The sequence below is a fragment of the Grammomys surdaster genome, unplaced genomic scaffold (genome assembly GCF_004785775.1).
Source record: "Grammomys surdaster isolate TR1022 unplaced genomic scaffold, NIH_TR_1.0 136, whole genome shotgun sequence".
Classification (NCBI taxonomy): Eukaryota; Metazoa; Chordata; class Mammalia; order Rodentia; family Muridae; genus Grammomys; species Grammomys surdaster.
The window spans coordinates 8,351,827-8,375,339 of record NW_021604594.1 but is presented as its reverse complement, the minus strand read 5'-3'; the positions used below and the strand labels follow the sequence as shown (position 1 = coordinate 8,375,339).

The 23,513-nt window shown below is 41.1% G+C and overlaps 1 protein-coding gene across 1 annotated transcript in view; it reads right to left on the bottom strand.

Moving 5' to 3' along the window:
* Nucleotides 1-23,513, bottom strand: part of Pde11a (phosphodiesterase 11A) — a 343,221-nt gene that overhangs the window by 153,090 nt on the left and 166,618 nt on the right. The window contains exons 6-9 of the mRNA XM_028762965.1: nt 20,774-20,906; nt 4,687-4,762; nt 2,249-2,316; nt 1,257-1,349 (exon numbers count right to left, since the gene is read on the bottom strand). Coding sequence (XP_028618798.1) covers nt 1,257-1,349; nt 2,249-2,316; nt 4,687-4,762; nt 20,774-20,906 — 370 coding nt within the window. The remainder of the gene's footprint in view (nt 1-1,256; nt 1,350-2,248; nt 2,317-4,686; nt 4,763-20,773; nt 20,907-23,513) is intronic.

Genomic DNA, 23,513 nt, shown 5'->3' with positions numbered 1-23,513 from the left:
ATTCTTCCATCCCCCCTACCCCCGAGACATGATCTCACTATGTAACCCTGGATGGCTTAGAATTTACCGTGTGGACCATGATGGCCTCGGTTTCACAGAAATCCTCTTGCCTGAACCTCCTGAGTGCTGGGATTAAAGGCACACGCCACCATGTTTAGCTTAGTAGTGATTCTTAGATATTGGCTACATGTTTTCAGTTCACCTATGGTTAAAGGTACTGTCTTTAGTCTTCACTATAAACATGGTTCATAGAAACAAAGCAATCCTTTCTCAGGAGAACTACCCCAAATCCCTTACCTCAATGTTTTGTCTACCGTCTTTCCCTTCCCCATGCCTCTACCTAAGAATTATTTCACAGATATTTCCTTTGTACAAAGGATCCTGCCAGACACTAAAAATAAATTATGAAACTGAATGAATTATGAAACTCAGAATTCATAATCTAAACAGGAAGAAAAAAGTATGCAGACAGATTAGATAACAATAATTTTGTCTTTTAAATCCTCAATTGTACTCTCAGGTTTTTTTTCTCCCAGCTGGGAGAAAATATTAAGTATCATCTATAGCAAAGATGTTGAGAAAAAATATGTCTTGTGTCAAAATAAGCCTCTGAGAATCACAGGAAAGGGGGATATTTCTTTGGAACTTCGTGGGTCTGGGGAACATGCAAGGATCAGAACGTAGTTCTTAGTAGGAAGCATGTATAAATGTCCGTATGAAGGAAGTGGATCTGGGCAACATATCCTCCGAGTCAGGATTCCCTGTGTGATAAGAAAGGTTGTGTATTTACAGAATCACACACACACACACACACACACTCAAGTTCATAATCTATTTTAAGTCCTGACAACTGTTTTCAGTTGTTTGCTGGGTACAGGGTCTGGCTATGTAGCCCAAGCTGCCCTCAAACGCATCCACTTGCCTCTGACTCCCAAGTGCTGGGATTATAGCAGTGACAAAATTTATTGACTTATATCTATTTAAGAAATCAAGTATAAAATCTGTATCTAATGATAGGACATACATGAATGGGGTCCCAGTAATCCCAAAACTCCCTGATATTACAAACAATACTATATACTTTTCAAGAGAGGGTCTCCATTTGTTGCCCAATTGAACTCAAGACCATAGAATAATTCAGACCCAGTAAAGAGTGCCTTTAAGACTTAAAAATCAAGACCCATGAACAGGACAACTTTTCACCTCATAAAATCAAGGCCGTTTAGCATAGGATTCCGACATGATACTGTACTTACATCAAGAGCCACAGACTGCTTGGCCCAGGACTTCTTCACTTGGTCGTACATAATTGTGTTGTTAATACCAAGGCCACAAAAGATGACAAAGGCCTAGGACACAAAAAGCCTGTTAATTAAAAATGGTAATAACTCACCGTCAAGATCTAATATGAAAGCAGGCAGTCACCAGAGACAGTTCTGAAAATATTTTATTGTGCTCAGAGGTGGGCCTCAGGGAAATGTGCATTAAAGTTCTTAATTACTATTGTCATGTAAGGACTTTATAGCTCTGCACTTTATAACACTACACATGAGAAAAGAAATCATTACTTTAATGATATTGTGAAGAAATAACTTCACACATTTGAAAGCATACAATGTGTTTCAATGTGACTTTAATTTATCTGGGCAGTAGAATGTTCTTATTATTCTACTTTATTTAACTAAAAGCAGCCCCTATCAATAGCAAGCTATAAAATATTTTGGCCAAGAAACTAAGTAAGAGAAACCACAAGGTTGGGGCTAAGGGAAAGCAGACTGATTTAGAACCAGCTACTGAGAAAGATGCAATGAGAATGATCGTTGTTTATGGGTGGGGTTGGAATCTGGCATAGTCCATGAAAAAGCACGTGAAAGCCAACCTCTTCTATTGGAGACTGAAGTGGACAGAAGCTTGTGAACTAGAGGAAGGTGGGGAAGATATACCTGGCAGGGCTGGCAAAGGGTTTCATGACTGAATGTGTGTGAACGACAAGGACTGGGCTGAAGTGGGGGTATAGAATAGAATTCTGCAATAAAACTAAGATAAAATGATCAAAGGTGACAAACTAATCCAATAGGTGAAAACACAGTCAAATTTTGCCTGTGCATTTACAGTCTTTAAATTTTCCTCTAGGTCTGGCACACCATTCAACTATGTTAAAATGATTAATGTTTATCCTAACACACGTGGGCAAGGAAACTGTCAGTGATTCAGTCCTGGCCCTTGGCTTTTAAATATATTTTCTCACCTCAAAAAGCCTTTGGTCTGCATCATCAAAAGGTTTCCCGTCCAGTCTGTTCAACACTTGAGCAACCCCTGTTGAGGGAAGGTGGGAACAGTGATCATTGTCAGTGCTGGACATCCTGTCACTGTGACAGAGTATTCCATAGCTGATTCTGTGGGTGACTTACCACACTCGGTTTAATCTCTGATGCAAGTACATTAGCATACATACACACAGTTTTATATATGACCACTGGATGAATATATTCTGGTGTTTGGGAGAGTCAGTGTGGCATGGTGATTAAGAATCTAGGCTCTAGACTTAGAAAACCTTAGTTCAAATTCCAGTTCTAGTGTCAACTGTGTGTCTGTGAGTAAATGAACTGTTTTAGTGATGAAAGTCTTTGTCCATACAAAAAGAATTAAAATGTAAACTATCCCAGAGCATTATGAAGATGTGAAATAGGTTTTAGAGTTTCATTGTGCACACTTAAGACATATGGCATGATTTTATGGGACGCACATGGGTCAAAGCAAAGTTAGTTCTGTTACCTGCTCCCAACGGCTCACACACCTCTAACAGACTCTGTTTGCAGTGTCCCCTCCTCAAATACATTCCCAGCATTATACCAGATGTGCTGACACATGACTTCCTAAACACATCAGTCTAACTAAAACAATTCTATCCTGAAAGCTGCTAGCCTGTGGCCCCATTTAGTAGAAACAAAGGGAAAAAAAAGTTATGATTCTAAAGTGATCCTGTACCTTTTAAAATGTACCTATCTTCCCACTGGCGAGCTAACTCATGGTGTTCTCAACAGCATATAAGCAAATGAAAAGTCATTAGCATAGCAGGAAAACTACAGCACTAACTCCAGAGTAACAGGAGATGCTTATCATTAGGATTGAAATGCAGCATTGTATATGAGATTGCCATTCGAGCAACACATGATTGTTTCCTATGGATATTTTATCTCCTTTAAATACATATATATATTTAAATATATAAAAATATATATGTATATACACATACATATATATTACAATTTGTACTCAGGCTCAGATCCTAAGAGTCTAGAATATTCTTTATGCCTAATAACATATTACTGTATTTGTGCATTTGTGCAAGTTGAGCAGTTCAATGAGAAAAATCCTTTAAATATGTAGGTCTTGGGCTGCAGGTAACCTCGGTTGGAACAGTGTTTACCTAGTGAGCAAGAAGCACCACTGGCTGACTGTGATGGCACACATCTGCAATTTCAGTACTCATATCATAGAGCCAAGAAGACCAATAGCTCCAGGTCATTCTTAGATACATGCTCAGTTTGTTCTAGCCTGGGACACAAAAGGCTCTTCAAAAACAAGAAAACAAAACAAAACAAACAGAAAACAGATCTTGATGACACTCACAGGGTACTAAGTCATTGGTTAGATAGAGAGAAGCAAGACTATATATTACATACCAAATATATACCCATCACCTTATGTCTAAACCCTACATTTTCATTGTGGTTTTAAGTAAATCTCTCTCCTTCATGATTGTTTAAGCTCTTTCTTCGCCTGAGATTCTGTACTGACTGCTCTTTTCCTGACTGAATATTTTCGTCTTGTTGGGTTGGACTTTTAGCTTTTGGAAGGCAGAATCCCCTATTTTTTGAGGTAATGGAAAATAGCAGATTTGGAGAAAAATGCTGGCAGCTGCTTTTGTCTAGTCTTTCTTTATTGTGGGGAAAGTGTCTATTCAGAGACTTTCCAGCAAAGATGTGTATTCAGATGTGTCCAGCATCTTTGCACTAGCACGATGTGGAAACAAGCTCAGGCATGGACATAGACACCATAGGGAAGGGAGCATGCCACAAGTTTAATCTAGAGCCATTAAAAACTGTAACTGACTGTTTCAACCTCTCTGCCTCTGTCCCCCCTTTCCCTCCCTCCCTCCCTCCCTCCCTCCTTTCCTTTCTCCCTCCCCCCCTTCCTCCCTCCCTTTCTCCCTACCTCCTTCTCTCCCTCCCTTCTTCCCTCCCTCCCTCTTTCCCTCCTTCCCCCCTCCCTCCCTTCCTCCCGACATGAAACAACAAAGTTCAATTGGTCGCTCCTGAGACTCTTCTACCTTCAGAATTTACTAGTGCTTTGAACCTAGTCGATATTTGTCTCTGTTCTAATTAATGCTCATTCATTAGTAGTCTGTGCTATGGAATTGGAGAACAGTATGGAGATATAACTTGGACTGGGTCTGGTGATACATGCCAGTAACTCCTAATATTTGGGAGGCAGAGGAAGGAAGAGTGTTATGAGCTACAGGCTAGCCAGAGATCGAAGGCAACACACACACACACACACACACACACACACACACACACACACACTTAGGAATACATAAAAATATATGGGGCTGGTTTCTATTGTATAGAAAGGTGCTGGTTGCTTCACAAAGAAGTTGGAGTCCTGTGGGTCACGTCTTACCAATTATTTGGTGGTTGCTGTTCCAAATAGGGACACAGAGAACAGATCTTATATGAAAACCAGATATCTGGTCAGCCTAGGATAGAAAAAAGAAGTTAATTATCATCAAATATTAATCACTCATTAAAAATTATTTCTACATACTGTAATCTAACATTGTTTTTGGAGAGGATCTGATGCTCTTACCCAGTCTAGCCTTGAGCTCACTACCTTCTCACCTTAGCTGTCTATAGCAGACTGCCACGACATCCATTACAATCAAATGTTTGAATAAAAACACTCACTCGCTCTCCTTTTCTTATGTCACAGTGAAAAACACAAGGAAAAACAAATTCAAACCCAGCATAAATCAGACAAAATAGCTAACCAGCCTGACTGCCCGCAATCCCTGCAGCCCCAGAGAAGTGGGTCACAATTTCAGCACCAGACAAGCATTCTGCAGTAGATTCTGGGTAATTAAAGCATTTTAATTAAACCAATAGTCAGTGTTTATCTTTGACTGGGCACAGTCATTGGTAAGAATGTTTGGACCGACAAGGAAATGTGTCCTATGTACATTAAGTTTGGATACTACTTATTTATTACTGGCTACTTTTATTTATTAGATACTACTAATTTATTACTTTAAACTATGTGCATGACTCTGTGTGGGGGTGTGGGACTGTGCACGTGAATGTGGGGCATTCATGGAGGCCAGGGAGTCACATCCCAGAGCTGGAGTTACAGGCAGTTGTGAGGCACCTGAACTTGGGTTCCCTGAAATAACTGTGCTCTTAACTGTTGAACCCAAAGGCTCTCCAGCTCAATACTACATGTTTTTAATTTTGCTAAGTTGCTATGGATGTCGTAAAATCCCATAACAAAAACTTAAAACCAGAAATTGAGAAAGAAAGCATTAACAAGAGGATTCAGAAGATCCCCGAGCTCTAACAGATGTCAGTCATCTACCACCATGACACATGAGAGGACAAGTCTCCTACTTGAGTGGCCAGAGGAGCTAGTAAAGTTGGAAGGGCTCTGGTGAGTTAAAAATGACCTTCGCTTCCAATGAGAAAGGCCAGCGTGTCATCCTATCACTATGGCTGAGACAATAAGATAGCAATGATGGAAAGATTATCTTGAATATTCACTAAGAGTTGAGAGCTACTGATTTATAAATTAAAAGTTAAGAACATTAGGACAGGGTCTGTTAGGTTTTTACAAAATGCACTGTAATCAAGAGACAGAAAGTCATAGACCCTTCATGGTCCTTTCCTCTCCGAAAAAGTGCCTTGACTCGAAAACTAGGATGACTCCTTTAAACCTAATATAAAGTGAGTCACTAAATGTTTGCTCTTGTGTGGCTGATTTCTTTTGCATAGCATTATACTTTTGTGCTTTATTCATTTTGGCTGTGTTACACAGTGGCATCGTGTTCCCGTGTCTGAATGTCACTTTGCTAATTCCTTCCACTCCTGTGGAGCACTGACTTGATTCCAGCATAATCACTAATAATGTTCTTAGGAATATTCCTGTACTTCATACTCATGTGAATGAGTTCCTCTTGTGTCTGTAACTCTGATAGAATCACTGGATTCCAAGCGTGTCAGTTTCACAGGCTGTATCCAGAAGGCTTCCCAAAGTGATTGTTTTTTAACCACTTTACAAGTGCGTGAGCCTTCAGCTGCTTTACACTGTCACTGCTCGGTACTGTCTGGGTTTTGCTTGCTTTGTTTTGTTCTTAGTTTAACAACTCTGGGAACTGTGTGGTAACATCTGATGGAGAAAATACTGTGACTATCTCTGATGACCAGGAGAATTATGTCCCTCGGCTTGTCTGTTTTTCTGGCATCAATGCCTTTCCACTTTCAGAAGCATTCCCATTTAGAGTACAAGTCACTCAGTTTGCCTACTGATAGGCAGTGAAGCTGTTTGGCTTTGTCACGTCACCTATATCCATCTTCTCTCTCATAAAATACCTCTTCAGGGGTGTTTGTCCTACTGGGTTGTCTAACTTTTAAAAAGCCTGTTCTATACGATGGATAATGGCCACCCTGCCAGTTACATAGATTATAAAAGCCTTCCTAGTTCTGTCTCTTGTTCTTCCTCTCTCTTGCTTGCTTTTGACTTAGAGGTCTACCATACAACATTGCCCAACATAACAGATTTTAATTTATGGTTAGGATATTTCAGTATCTTATTTGAGAAATTTATCCCACTTCGTGCTCATGGAGATAGTCTCCTGTTTTCTTCACAGACTCTTTGTTGCTTTAACTTTCACACCTAAACCTATAGTCTAACTTGTGTGCAGCATGTGAACCAGGAGTTGTGACGTTAACACAGGACAACATCATTTTAAAGGGGGGAAAAATCTCTCTCTCATGGTCTGCTGTACCGTCATTTTCATTAACCAAGTGTCAGGGCTTGCTCGGACCTGCTTCTGGACATTCCAATCTTATGCTATTGATCTAGAGAACTCTTTAACCTTTCACCTTTCTGCCTTAAATAAGGTGGGCATATCTTATTGGGCAGTGTAAACTGTTAACTTTATATTTATTCAATATCTAACATTTCCATACCAGTTTCAGATTGAATTAATTATACCTGTGCTGAGCACAGTGCTCATATTTTGGAGGGGGGAGGGGGAGGGGAGGGGTGTTGTACTAAGTTATCAGCCACCTTGGAGAAAACTTGTCTTGATAGGGTTGAGATCTTTTTAAAATATATGTTATTTTTAATTGTGTTTGTGTTTCTATTTCTGTCTATCTGTCTGTGTGCATATGTGCATGTGATCCCCCAGAGCTGGACTGACTGGCAGTTATGAGCCACCTGATGTAAGAGCTAAGAACCAAGCCCCATCTTCTACATGAGTAGCAAGTGCTCTTTTCTGCTAAACTATGTCTCCAGCTCCCGAGAGCTGAGCCTTTTCATCCTCAAACATTCTTCAGTTTACTCGGAGCTTTTCAAGTTTCTTTCAGCCAATATTCATATGTACAAGTTTTATATAGATTTTGCTACATTCATACCCTGTAGCGGTGAGTTTGGACTACTCAGCTTTGTGCTCTCAGCGGGTCTCAAACTTCCAGCCACCCGCCCAGGAACTCTGGATCCATGAATGAAAGACTGGGTGTTAAGTGTATATTATATTTTACCATTTACATAACTGTGAGGATTATGCTCAATTTATATCTGAGAGTAGGTTTAACTGAAGAAAAAGAGGGAAATGTTGTGGGTTTGCCCTGATACTGTTTGTATTTTGATTTTAATTCTGCTTCCTCAAGAGGGGCTGTCCCTGACTAGAAGTAGATCATGTATTCAGGTGATCTCACTGAACCTTCTTCCCATTCTGACTGCTCAAATAAAGCCTAGAGCCAATGGGCAGTGGAAGGGAAAGGTGGGATGGGTGGTCTCAGAGAGGGAGAAGAGAGGGAGATACTGAGGAAGAAGAAGGAAGGTGGAGCAGAACCACATGGCATGGAGAAGCTACAAGTAGGAAGGGGTCTCATAGCTGGGGAATAAGTTAGTAAAATGATAGATCTGACCAATCTAGGCATATGTTCCTAAATATAATAACTGGTTGCATGTTTTTATATGGGCTTATTGGGTAAGAAATTACCACAATACCTCTGCTTTAAAAGTTCATGTTATTGTAAATGGTGCTGTTATTTTATTTTCTAATGACTTATGGTATTAATGACTTTGGTAACTATGGGAGATTATTTCTAGGATCTTCAGGGAAATAAAACATATGAATATTCAAATTCCTTACAGAAAATGGCATCTTATCTGCATACAATGTTTACACATCTTCTCGTATACACAGTCTCATCTCTGGGTTGCTTACCATACCTACTACAACGAAATGCTATGTGAATCACGCTGTAGGGGTTAATAATGGTGTGGTAAAAAGTCTGTTTATGTTCAGTATGGATACATTTGGATTTTGGTACTGTTTTTGAGGCAGGTTCTTCCTACATAGTCCAGACTGGTTTCCATTTGAGGTCCTGATGCCCCAGCCTTCTGAGTGCTGGGAGAAAAGGCATGTTCCATCACCTTAGCTCAAGAGGCAACGTTTTCTTTTTGGTATATTTTCAATCCATAATTGTTTGAGTTCACAGACACAGAACTTACAAACACAAGGGCCAAATGTTATTGGTATATAGAAATAGAATATGTGTATATATGTATATAACCTGTATCCATCCATATGTCTATTTCAATTATTAATTTTAATAGGTCATCTGTAAATTGTTTGGGATTTTCTAGCCACACCATTGTGCCATCTTATTCTTCAGTTCTTTTACCTTTCAATCATATGATGCTACGCCATCTGGCTTTCCTCTTTCATTTAACATAGAATGTAGGATAGGTTTTTTAAGAATCCCAGCCTAAACATGAGTTGAACAAGGATGATAACAACAGACATGCTAATATGGAAGGGGGTTAAACTTAGGGGGCCTCAACTCTAGACAATGGACTATAGACCGCTAAGGAATGTTGAAGATGGAGAGGGAAGATCGCCAGCTATGATCCTTTATGAGATGGTCAGCCCCGGAAACATACACACAAGTCACATTATACAGACTGAGCAGGTGTATGCAGTGTTTAGGAAGATACACACACTACACCTACACACCACCACCACCACTACCACCATCACCAACAACACTACCACCAACAATTAAAGAAAAAGAAGCCATGAATTTGAAGAGTGAGTCCAGAGTCTGGCAGTTAGATCAATGCTAGCATTCCTTAGGAACTTTCAAAGGCAGTTCCCCGGTGGCAGAAGGCACAGATGAGTCTCTGTGGTGTCTATCAGCATAGCCAAGCACATGCTGACCTCCAGGACCCCTGAGCATCACAAGCTCCTTTCACACACTTCAGAGTCCATGCTGGCCTCCTCATCCTGCCCTTACACTGACTGTCTCCAGCTCAGGGGCCTCTCTATCCCAGATTCTCATTATCTTTATAACCCTGTTGTTCTGTTCTGTCCCTTTCTTGGTCCTCCTCCCCTTTTTCTCTCTCTCCAGTCTGCTGGCCTTGTTCAGTCTACTCCGTTCTCTCCCTGCTCTGGATTCCTCTTCTGGCTGTACTCTTCCTCCAGTCTACAACAAAACCTTCTACTTAACCACAGACTGGAGTATCATTCTGTCAGTTTATACATCTGGTGCTCAAATCCTTAGTTCATACAGTGGGTATACACAGGAGGTTTTGGAGGGGTGAAGAGGAAGCAGTACAATTATATTATAATCATAATTTTTTTCTTAAATTATTTAAAACGCAAAAAAACAAATTCCAGATGTAAAACAAAACAAACTAAAACAAAAATGAGCATAAAAAAATCATTCATCCACTGTACCCTTCTCACAGATATTTATTAATGCCTTCCCTATGTGGATTGTAGTGTATTGGGAATATAAAAATGAACTTGTCATTGTCCTTGAAGAATTCAGACTACTGGAGACAGAAACAAAGATAAGATTGTGTCCAAGTAGACAATGTTCAAACTGTAGTATTTGAGAAAGTTCTAAAAAAGACTATAGAGAAATCAAGAACAGCTTTAGACCCTTTAAAAACAAATCTTCCATGATGGCATTGAAGATAACATTTATTGGTTGCTCACTGTGTGTTAGTCCTCCCTGCAGCACCTTCTCTTGAGTTATTTTATATACTCTTCAAATAACCCAACGAGGTAGGTACTGTTACCATCTGCCCTTATCAGGTAAGGCTTGGAAAGATTTACCGCCTTGAATGGGAGAGCCTGGTTCGAAGGAGGCCAGACAATAACAAACACATCCATCAAAGTTATCTCTTGAAAGAACAGAATGGCTTTCTTCCTTTCCCTAAGGATAACATCAGAATTAAGACGATGCCAGCAAGCAGGAAGAGGAGGCAGTCGGGTTGATGAAGCTTCATGGATATAACCTACGGGCAAGGAGCTCCGGCTTCCCTAGAAAGGCTCGGCCCCCTTTGTTTTGCCAAGAAAGGGTCACACAGCCCTGGACAGACCATGGTAGTCTGAGCCAGTACAGAACAGTAGGTGTGCTTGTCTCCCCCAGTTCTGAGGCAACTGAAGCTCTTATCTAATCTCTCTCATAAATCTTATGTAGCTTAGGGATGCTTTACATCACAGAGGGCAATGGAATAGGAACATTCAGTGAGATTGGAGAGCTCTGGAGTCTGGGGGGTGAGAAAAACAAACCTTACTTAGGCTGCTTGCTAGAAAAAGAAATTTATTTACCTATCATTTTTAAAGCATTATATATATATATATTTAAAAAGAAATTCTGGGTATATGAACTCTCTCATCCATAAGGATGGAAACATGAATATCCAGCTTGAGTAAGATGATAATGGGGAACCTGGGAGATCTGACCAAAACAATAGGGCGTTCAAAGTGACCCTGGAATCAAGGTGGACAAAGAGCACAAGAGCTTTTGTATGGGTAAAATCATCAAGGCAGAACCTGTCCAAAAACATAAATAATGAAGACCTGAAGAAGTGAAACATGAAGGACCCATGACTTAGGGCTCAGAAAGATGGGCCAGGACTACAGAGCTTGTGATCTTAACCCAAGACTTTACTACTTTTCGAAAACATGAGTGCATCACTACAGTCTTTCCAGAAATTGATTTATTAATGTGCATCTAGAGCACAAAAAGTATAAGTAACTTCCGACTTATTGATGCCACGTATTGATACCACATGTCTGATGGTAATTATCAAAACTGTAGACAGAAATTCCCAATATGAGTATGAAGCACATTATTATTTATCATAATAATGTATCAAAAATGGCATGAATATCCAGAAGTAGACCATAGCTCACCCACACAATAGAGCAACATGCATCTGATTACAGTCATGTTATAGAAGAGTGTATCTGGACATGGGAAACATTTTCTCTGTTAATCGATAACTGTACAGGTATCTGTGGATGTGCAAATCCTCATATACACTGACAGATCCTTCAGAAGTTATAACCACGACAGTTCCCTCTGAATCCATTACCTCTGGGAGTTTAAAAATGATTGATTCTAGTTCCTAAATTTTAAATAAGGAATATAAATTACTTGCACACAAGGCAACTAGTTATGTTCAAAATCGAGCAAACACAGGCACAGTGGTGTAAACAGCACAGGATGATAAAATAGGTGACAGACTGAAAGGAGGTTGTTCAATTTATCAGCAGGTAGGTTAGTTAAAGGTGGAGATGGTGAAGCGATGAAGGGGTGGGATCGGGAATAAAAGTCAAGTGCAGCAGAGGAAGGGCACGCTGAGAAAGCTGTGCTGCACGGAGCTAGTCTTCAATCTGCTGAACACCAGAGAGCCATGAGACAACAGAGAAGCTTGTGTCTTTACATTTCTCTCACTGTGTCTGGGGGAAGAGGGGGAAGAGGGTCTCCCTGGTTACCAGATGGGTGAATGAGTGTCGGGGAGTAGGGCGGTGATCATCACTCCTGATGAGTCCTCCAAGTGAGAAAGGACAGCTAAGGCGGGTACCAGAGCGTGAAGGGAGTAAAGTTTCTGATTAAAGATCATTAAGACATTGCTCAGCTCTGCTGTGAGTAGCAGGATATTGTTTCTGGAAAACTGAGTAAGGCCTGATAGCTTATGTCATCCTCTGATGAGCTGAAAGAGGAGAAGGAAAGTGGCACCCGTTATAGATGCACAGGACTGCTAAACAATGAATCCCAAGTCAGGACAAAGAAGGATGATTCAGCATAGGGGAAAGAATAACTCCTAACCATTAGTGTCATAGCTTAAATCTGAAATGTTCCCCAGAGGCTCGTATGCTGAAGGGGTAGCCTTCTTACTGGCAGGTGGTGGGAACTTTGGAGGGTGCTGTCAATGGGAGGAAGGTAGGTCTTTGGAAGACACAGTGTTCAAAAGATTGGAACTGCAGCCCTTCTCCCTCCCAGTGATAGCTACTGTGAACCAGTTTTCTCTAACACATGCTATTACCACAACAGACCCAAACAATAGAATGGAGCAATCATGGATTGAAAGTGCAAATCCTAATAAAACTTATCTCCTACTAAGTTGATTGTCTTGTATATTTTATCATAATAATGGAAAGCCATTAACTGATAACAAATTAATTGATAACAAATCTCCAGATTATACCAGCAAATAAAACTCCACAAACAAATGTTGGCTGAATAACTCCCGAGCAAGTCACCCCAGACTCCCAATGCCACAATTTTATCATCCCTGTCTCCTGTATACCACACTAGAAACACTGGTTATATCCTGTTATGGTTGGTATTAATGCCAGCTTGACACAAAGTAGAATCACCTGAACAGGGAGCCTCACCTGAACAATTGTCCTGATTTGATTTGTCCCATTTGTGGAGGAACCTTTAGGATGAAGCCCAGATTAAAAACCAATGTTTCAGAAAGAAGCTGACCTCACCTTTTGCTGGTTTGGCCTTCTTCTCTCCCCTTAGCTGATTTACCTCAGCTTCTGCGATTCCATCTCTTGCAGCAGAGTCAGCACTTCCAAGCTTTCACAGTAGAGTAGGGAGCGAGGACTCCTTAGAAATTTCCCAGGCTTCCAGTGCCAGACTGCAACTACTGAAGTACCCTGCCTTGTGGACTAACTGCCCACCTCTCCCAAGGTAGATAGATATTCTAGGACTACTCTGACTATTTCGGCAGCCAGCCTCAATGACTGAAAGCCGGGTTCTTGGCATCTCATAGTACGATATGTAATACGTAGTACATAACACGTAACACACCACATGAAATATTTAATGTTCATTAAGGTTTGCTAATGAATTGTATGTATATTTTAAATGAATGAATGAATATGTATGTACATGTATGCATATATGCACATGTATCTCCTTGTTTCTGCTCCTCTAGAGGAGTAGTTCTCAACCTGTGGGTCAGGATCCCTTTGGAGTCACATATCAGATATTTCATTGTGATTCATAAAAGTAGCAGAATTATAGTTATAAAGTAGTAATGAAATAATTTTAGAGTTGGGTCATCATAACATCATGAGGGACTGTCTTAAAGGGTTGCAGCATTAGGAAGGCTGGGAGACGCTGCCCTAGAGAACCTGACTGAAACACATTTTGATTCTGATGTTCCAGTTGATTCTCTTTTTCTTGTTTATAGTTTGCTTTGTGAAAATATATGTGTGTGAATGTGTTTTAATGTATTTAAAGCATTTTGGAACTGCAGACATTGTTAACAGTCAAAGAAATACCTGTCAAAACATTCCTGCCTTATTATTCCATAGACTTTCTACCTAATCATCCTCATATAAAATTCACACCATTAGAAGCCCTCAAACAAGTCTATGTGAGATGAAGCGGCCTTCCTAACAGGCTACAGTTCAAATAAATATACTCCATCAGGGTGCCCAGTACTAGCCAATTAAAAATCTATCTACTTAAAGACTTGCCTACACCTGTCCTGATGAGATATTGCTAGCTAAGAGACCCAATTAAAGATGGTTGATGATTTTAGCTACTGGGTCCTTCAAAACAGACCTGTCATGGTTTTCAGCCTCCCAAAGTGCAAGTGTAAAATGAACTGGTAATATGTTACTTTCCTTTAATCTGTGATATGTTTCCTTTCCCTCCTCTACATTATCCATAGATTCATCTATTGGGTAAACATTCTGGTTCTAGGACTAAGGACTAAGGACTAAGGACTAAGGACTAAGGACTAAGGACTAAGGACTAAGGTCTATGGCTAGATGAGGGAGAACAGTCAGTCCAGTCCCTTCATTTCCCAGAAATGAGAATAGAGTCTACGGTTTCATCCTGAATATAAACTTAATCCTAACATCTTCTAAATCACCTACAAATGATTCCTTAAATTCTTAACCAAACAAGACAAAACCCCAAGCAGCCAAACAACGAACCCAAACCAAACAGAGGACACAAACCCGGTTCTTTGTGCTACGAGGTAAGGCCCGGGAGACCTGCCTGAGTCTTTGAACTGGGGGGCTCATATTTGTCTTCACTACTATCCCTCATCATATCTCACTGTTTCAGTAACCCTGGTGTCCCCACACCGCCCCACTCCTTCTTACTATCAGGAATTGTGTCCACGCCCCAATCTTCCCCACCGAACCCTAATTTTGAAAAAAGATCTGAACTAGCTCGTAGGGTGAGCGGCTGGCAGAGAGCAGGAGCGTGTGCTCGCACGCAGATCCACGGAACATTATTCATCAATGGTTTCAGCTTAGCAGTTTCCTTTTTACCAGAAGCGTAACTGATGGAGCGGAAGGTGTTCTAGAGAATAGAGAATGCATTGTCCTGCCAGGCTGACACTATGAAGTGCTCCTCTGTGAAGCTCTGACAGCTGAAATGGGCTCTAATGCGCTCAAGCAGAGGACCTCGGAGTCTGGGGCCCCATTATCCTTAAGTGCAACATTACAAGGGCAAGTACTTTTGAGTCATCTACAACAGGCTTTTAAAAATCAGAACTTCACAGGGAGAAATCGCATGGGATGGAAGGCAGTGGCTTAGGGTCAGAACACGGTCCTAAACCTCAATATTAGCTCTGTAACTCAGTGGCCGAGGGAGTCTGGGTGATGGTGGACTTCCGGCCACTCACGCGTTTCTAACAAAAGCAGAGCCCACCAAGCCAGTTCTTACATAAAGCCAGTTTGAGCTTCAAGTTACTTTTTGTTCTTCATTATTTAAAGAGCCCCTCCTATTAAAATAGTGAGCTCCTCATTCGTTCTGACTGTGGTCAGACTACAAACTCCAGATAAAATAGCCCTGGAAACTCTTCCTGTAACTGTTCAATTGGAAGCAAATACTGAAATAATCAAGAAAATAGAATACACTAGATTAAATAATGGCTTGTTTTCTGTTAATGTATTTGTGCAGCATCTTCTTTTTAATCTAGGGTGAAACTAAGGGCAGAAAGCAACACAGGTGATGTTCTACACAACAGCCAATTACAAGAGTTGAATTCGGAAGCCCAATGCCAAGCAAAGGGAAAGCTAAAATACTTGTTTGCTGTTGAAGGTGCTTTCTAAGTACAGTGTGCAGTACAAGAAGTCACATGATACTAGGACAGATCATCTACAGAGACACTTCACCAACATGATGCTAGGCCAGTACTAAACAACGATCTCAGAACCAAACTCCAAAAATATTCCACACAGGCAGAAGCAAGAAAAAGCCAACTATCTAAATAAGTTGTTTTACTTCTCATATTTTAAAATCCTCGAATAATTTTTTAACATAATTTTCAGAAAGCTCTCAGTACCTTGGTAAAATTTCATTTAAGTCATAAAGATTCTAAAAACTTTGAAAACTTTGTAATCTTGCATGGTCATAAAAATACTATGAACATGTGAAAATGTCAAAGCAACAATGAAACCAAAAGCTCTAATCTTAGAGATGATGGTGGGTAGCAGTCTGGAATAATGCTGTCGTTATCTTCTCTTACAGATGTATCTGCACACACAGGGAGGTGGCCAGTTCAGGATCTGAACAGCATCCCAGAAGGGAGATCTTACAACATTTTTAAAGGATGAGAACACAAAGAGTGGGTGAGCATGGTGGGCTGATGCGTTAACCAATCATATTTTGACACAGGAGTTAAACGAGCAAGTTAACGTTGGTGACTGGGCCTTAGCTGGGTCACCTGGTTGAGCCCTTGAGTCAGCTTTTGCCGTTTCCTGGACTCTGATCTGGAATCTAGAATAATAAACTCAGTTATGTTCTTGCCACTAAGGTGGTTTTGTTCCTGAGATGGCTGGACTCAGGAAACTGTCTCCTCACACACGGACATCCTTGGCCATAGCCAGTACTCTACCAGACAAGGAATTCCATTTTGCCATCAATCTGATCAGCATACAAATACCAATGCCATTTGGCTAACACCTTGACTTCAGCCATGGGAGATCCTGAGCTGAGAGCCCAGAGGTATCATTCCTAGACTTCTGACCACCAGAAGCTGCATGATGGAGGGTACGGGGTTCTTAGTTGCTGAGTCACCGTGATTTATCATGCAGCAGCAGAAAATCAATACATGTCACTTTGTGACAGGGCAAGAAGACAAGGCAAGGATCCTCCATTGTGCTGAGGCCATTTCCGGTTTAACGAGAATTTGATTTCCTTGATGGAGGATCCCATGGAAAATTACCCAACTCTATTCTAGAAACCCAAGGCTTGGAAGTTCTAGCCAATTTATCTCAGTTTCTGCGAAACTGCCTATTGGTTTGAACCCCATCCAGTGAACTGGTTGTGTTAGCTCCTGTTTAAACTTGCTTTTGAGGAGTGCACCCCTTCCCTACCCTGCACATGTGCAGCTGCTGAGCAAAATGCCAGGACATGGTTTCTGCATTCAAAACCCTGTGCTCTGGACTTTCGAGGCCACACCTAGGTTACTAACTACTTGAATGTAGTCTCAGCCAGCAAGAATAAAGACTTTCAGTTAGCTATAAACTGTGTCTGAGTGGTCTTCTCTGGAGGGCTACACATAACAGCATTCCTTTCAACATCTTTAGAAGCAAACATAGGCAGCACTTCCCCTAAAAGAAGATATATAATAGCTGATAAATACAAAACGTACCCCCAAAATCTATCAACATGAGTGTTTTTATACCACAATAGATAAAGTCAAGGTATATTAATAATTTTTTCAGGTGTTTTAAAGGATCATAGATTCTTGAAACATAAGAATAGTTACAGTGATCATAAGTGGCAATTTTAAAGCTCATTTTTCGGCGATATAACTATTGTATATAGCATTCTGTCATGGCTTCCTAAGAAATTTGGCCTTATACACATGTACATTTTCAAGACCAACAGGTATCACTGGTGAGAGTCAGACACTAGGGAAACAGAAGGTGGATGATCACCAGATCCCTCTGCTAGTTCTCCATCAGAGGAAACTCCATTAACTATTTAAGAGGCTGACAAAGAGATTACCCAGCAGGGGACAGCTGAGATTACTTGCCTCGCAGCCCCCTCAACAGGTACCTGACAGCACCTGGGGTTGAGAGCACCTTAAAACCATCCTTTGTAGCTTCTCTCAAGAGGAAAAGCAACAATTATAAAACTAAGATCTGAAAACAAGTATCATTCTCTTCCTGTGTATGCTTGGGCTGAGCTTCTAAACCTCCCAGAAGTTATTCTAAGGTGGGAATGGCACAGACATTGGAAAGCCAGCTTGCTCTTATACTTTATGCAGCAAAGCAAGGCTTGATGAAGTGAATTATTTATTAAAAGGATCAATAATCATCTTAGCATCATTATCACATTTTTGATTTGTTCTATGGTTTAAAAGCAACCAGCAAAGGGCAAAGGGGATGGCTCAACAGTTGAGAGCACTTGTTGCTCTTGCAAAGGACTCACGTGACAGCTCACAACCATCCATAACTCCAGTTCCAGGGTATCCTAGACTCTCTTCAGACCTCCACCAGTACCAGATACATACTTATACAGGGCTGACTCTCTCTCTCTCTCTCTCTCTCTCTCTCTCTCACACACACACACACACACACAAGCAAAACACTCATTTACATTAAATAAATCAATTTGAAAACTGTCCTTAAAATTTATACATATACAGATACAGATCCATATACAGATACACACACACACACACAGACACACACAGACACACACATGTTAGGCACACATATTAGGTCTCAAACCAGGACAAATGGCTACCTGAGGTGTCTATTAACATATCAAAACTGATGCTGGTCACCTCAGCTGGCATACCCTAACTCCTACCCTGAATTCTCCAGGGAGTATTTGGACTGCCCTTCCCCAAGCTGGCTCTTCCATCTAGAATCCAGCCATTTTGGCTACACTGATCTTTTTTTTTTTTTTTAATCCCTTTTGCTCTCTTGGCACAGGCCACGCCTCTCACTTGGCAGCTCCTCTCTTGTTCTTCCTTCCCTCTCCCTTCACATGGGTTGGCTCAGTCTAGCTGTGTTCACTCTGAACTCTCCCAGATGTCCCTATCTTTGCCCCCTTCTGGATTCTCCCTCATATTCATAATAAACCTTCTCCTCCACCATGCCTGGGGGCAGTCATGTCTTTTCATTTCTTTTTTTTTCCAGTCATTTTATTGATCATATCAATTAAAAGCAACCAGCAAAGGGCAGAGGGATGGCCTTTTTCATTCATTCATCATTCAAATGACAGATCATTAAAACATTGGACTTAAAGGTATAATCAGAATCCTTTTGGATAAGCAAGGTGAAGCTTGCTCGTACTTGGCAGAATCAATCACATAATGCTGACTGCAAAAAGCCGAAGGTGAATACACACACTATTAGTCAACTTAAAGTTCAGAGAGATATAATATGCAAACATAGTTGGAAGAACTTTAAATGTGTGCAGTGAACCTACATAGGCCAGCAAAGAAACGCTAAATTCAAATTCTGGATATTGGTTACCCATGGGCGTAAGGAATATGGAGATGGGGCCAGGGAAAATCAATATAAAAATCCAAAAGTAATGATCTTTTCTAATCTGGGGTAGGGGTGGGCATATAGGTGTGCACATGTTCTCGTATATTGTATAGATATTTATGAACTCAGGGGAAAAGGCAATGATTTAATTTGTTGTTTTTCTTTTTTCTGTTTCTCTAGAATTTGATCTTCCCCATGGTCCAGAGCTAAAAGCAGAGTGGCAGCAATTCACACGGAATTTAGTGATCTGATCTAGGTCAGGAAACAGTTATCCTTCCCACAGCCAATTAAACATGCTGACTTTGGAACAACTGGCAATTATGATTTTCTGCATAGCCAAAGTCCTTGGGCTGTTCATTTATTATTAGTGGCAATCATGGGATTCTGAGAGCTTTTCTTAATAACATTGTATGAACAGAAATATTTTCTTTAGGACCAGCTCTTTCTCAGATCAAGGAAGAGAGACATAGCAAGAGAGAGAACTTACTACACCGCTCTCTGCTCTACACACAGTGCTACAGCATGCAAATACTGACACCCATGCCATCTTCCCTCCAGAAGCCGTACCACCAGGTGCTGGGGTACTCTTCCTCACAGTCAAAGTAAAGACACACAAGACTATGTGCTTTCCTACAGTTCAAACTCTGTGTCTCAGGGTGCAGAGATCTGGAAGGTGATCACCATTCGGACAGATTGGGAGTTCATCAAAGAGTTTCCAAGATGGGAGCATGGAAGCCAGGAAGAAGAGAAAAACCATGGAGAATGGAGCCTGGGAGAGGACTGGTTCAAGGGATGGGGAATTGGGGGATTTAACATCTCCAGAGAAAAGACGAAAAGACGATCTAATGAGTCATTTATCAGATTTAGATTCTTGCTTCCATGGCATCAATAGGTCCTCATAACAGCTATACACAAGATGATCTGTGGGGTCTGAGAGACGATACGATTGCATCCTCACACATCTAAGCATGAATCAGCTCTCAATTCTATGAATGGCTATAATAACCCCCTAGTTTTTTAACATATTAGGGATTAAATGTCCCTCTCAGTAGCAATTTACTTTCTATTCAATAGCCAGGGTGATCATTGTGAAATACGACTTGGGCTGGCTCATGTGTGTCATCCCAATACTCCACAGGTAGGCAGGAGAACTGCTGTATAACAAGACCCTGTTCAAGAGTCTTGAAAGTCAAGACGAAGTCAAGAGTAAGTAAATTAATTAGATTAAAATTAAAAAAATACTGCAAGGAGAGTGGTGGCATATGCCTTTAATCCCGGCACTTGGGAGGCAGAAGCAGGTGGATCTCTGAGTTCAAGGCCAGCCTGGTCTACAGGGTGAGTTCCAGGAGAGCCAGGGCTATCCTGTTTACTGGGAGCAATTTTTAAAATATGCTAGTGATTCTAGCTTCTGTTGGCCAAGGAGTGTGTCATATATGTGTTTTTATTATTATCTCACAGATTAATATCAAGTCTGCCCTATTATGAGAGTGTCAAACTAAGGATCATCATTTCACCCCAAATCTGGGAAGACCCAGACTATAGCAGCCAACAGCAGGCAATGCTGGGTACCAGATCACAGAGGGCACAGAAGTGTCAATTATCTTGGTTACTGTGGCTCTGCATGACATTCCTTCTCCACCTCAACCAGAAAAGCCATCAACATTGTGACAACAGGACCTCGAAATAGAGGGCTCATCTTACCTCAGCATCAAAGCGTGGGTCCTGGTAGGCATCACTGACATTCACAGGAAGGCCTGTCGAAGCAACCAGCTCCGCGATGCTGTTATTTATGAGCCAGTCGGAGTAAGATGATTTTTCCACGCTTTCTCTGAAACTGTCGGAGCACCAGGCCAGCAAGAAGAAAGAAGAGAAACTAAGTTTGTTGGAAAGTAAGCTCGGTAAGGCTACATTAATAACAACATCACTTGTCCTCATTATGGAGGGATAAACAGTATTAGTCATAGAATGGCAGGGAGATAATTAGCAGGAGCCAATTTGAAACTCCCTTTCCACTAGAGTGGAAAGTAATCAGACCATGGATAGAAACACAGATCCTCTATGGGCCACAGAAGAACTCTAGGCTGTGTTTAAGCCTCAAGGTAGACAGATAAAAGCACACAATAAGACAATGACCAAACTGATAACAGAATGCCAACACAAGGCCTAATGCAGGCTAAGCCAGCGGTCTATCACTGAGCTACATTTCCAATGGTAACATAGCCCTATTGGTGTTTTTAGTTTAAGTTACATTTTACATAACAAAATACTAAGATTGTAAATAGTCATTGCTATTACACTGCTTGTAACCATTTGTACATAGTTGTTATTAGACTGTATGTACCTGTTTGGAGTCCGTGGCACACTGAGGAGAGGAGGAGCTGTTGTCATGGAGACCACCAGATGCATGAATGAGCATGAGGGATAGACATTATCATCTACCATCAGCTCTAACCACATCTGTGACTGGTAAGCTCAGAACACATCTGTGAGACTATTCATCTCTTAATGCATGTAAAACACAAAGAATACACAAACGTATCTCTAGCTGCAAATGGAAGTTTTAATAAGAGGCTTGGGTTTACAGCTCTTAAGTGGTACATAAATCAAAGAGATACAAAGACTGGGAACTTCAAAGAAAAGTTGTTTCCTTTTCAAACACGAATAACCAAGTCTGTGTTCTGTTTTCTGATTGCTACCCTACATCTATGACAAACGAAGCTTTATGTTATGCTTTAAGGAAAGCAACAGAGAGGAAGAAGCATGGTAATGTACCTTATATGTGGACCTAAGCTGACGGATTCAACCCTAAAGTTATAAAAACTGTGTGGTCTGAATTCTTGATGCTCTTTCAAAGAGGCATTGACTTGCCAATGCATTCTGTGGTGTCTGTACACTTTATTTTACAGTACATTTATTCTGTGTGTATGGATATGTGGGGGTACACGTACCTGTGTGCATTTGTGTGTGTGTGTGTGCCTGCCTCTGTGTGTGCCTCTGTGTGTGCACAAATGCACGCACGTGTGTATAAGCCAGAGGATGATGATGTCAGGTGCCTTAACTGATCATTCATTTTACTTTTTGAGCATCTCTCAAATTCCTTGGGCTTGCTAGTCAGTGACCTTGAAAGACCAACCTATCACCCTCCCCTAGAACTACACTTGCACATGGGCTCTGTCAGGCCCCATTTTAACATGAGCACAGGAGATATGAACTCAGGTTCTTGTGCTTGCACACACTTTACCAACCGAGCCATCTCTCCAGCTCCATACACTACGATTTTAAAAGTTTTCATGATCCAATAATTTGGGAAGTGATCGCCTATTACGCTCTGTAGAGTGTCGGGGAGAAAAGGCTGAAGTGTGACCTTAGAAAAACCTGAGTAGAGAAGTCAAGATCAGACCCGAGACAAGGAAGACTAGTGGACAGAGAATGAGCATTAGACAATTCAACACATGTCTTTCAAGATGGGCATGGGTTCACAGAAAAGATGGGGGTGTGAGAAGGAAACATCAGGAATTTCAGATAAGTACAGCAAAATGAGTGATTGATCAATAAAGAGGAATAAGACTGGAAGTGGGCCAGGGTCCAAGAGTTGAGACTTTTGAAAGAGTTGCTGGGACCTTAGCTATAGGCAACAGAGAACCATTTACAAATACGGAAAAGAAAAGGCCATTCAAGCAGTGATTTTAGGAACCTCCAAGGTAGTGAATAAGAAGTTCTAGCTAAGAGAGACCAAAGATGTGAAAAGGCTCCAGATAGTGACCCGCAGATGTCAGGCCTATGTCAAGGTCTCAGTGGCCAGACACCAGTGATGTACATTTCGCTCCTGAGTACCTGGCATGATTCACAGCAAGGTTTTGTTTTGAGAAGCGAGGAGGAGAGAAAGATGGCAGGTGTTCCAGAAGCATGGACGGATTACCTGTGGGGAAAACTCAGGACCAAAATCTCAATCAGTCCTCAGGTCTACAAAGGTAAGATTATTTTCAGGGACATGAAGTTTAAATGGCTGGGATTTTCTCAGAGAGAGCTGTGTAGAGAAATTGATACTGAAGGGAAGAAAGGAGGGAAAAGGGTAGAGACATGGAGGAGGGGGAGGGAGAAGAAAGGGAAAATAGATTTATCATCCCTGTAGAACAAGGCCAGTCTGGATGTTTTGTTAACTAACTTGCTGTCTCTGTCTGCATCTCTATAAGATGGATGTGGTTCTCTACATCTTACTAACTCAGAAAAACTGAAGCCCAGAGATGCTCTCTAACTTCCTAAGAGATCCGATTTTTCCCAGTTCTCACCCCTAACTTGCAGGAGACATTGTTTCTTCATTACCTGTCTGGAGTTTAATAAGCAGAAGAAAATCAAGACTCATGGACTACCCTCTGAAAATGAGAGAGAGAGAAAGAGAGAGAGAGAGAGAGAGAGAGAGAGAGAGAGAGAGAGAGAGAGA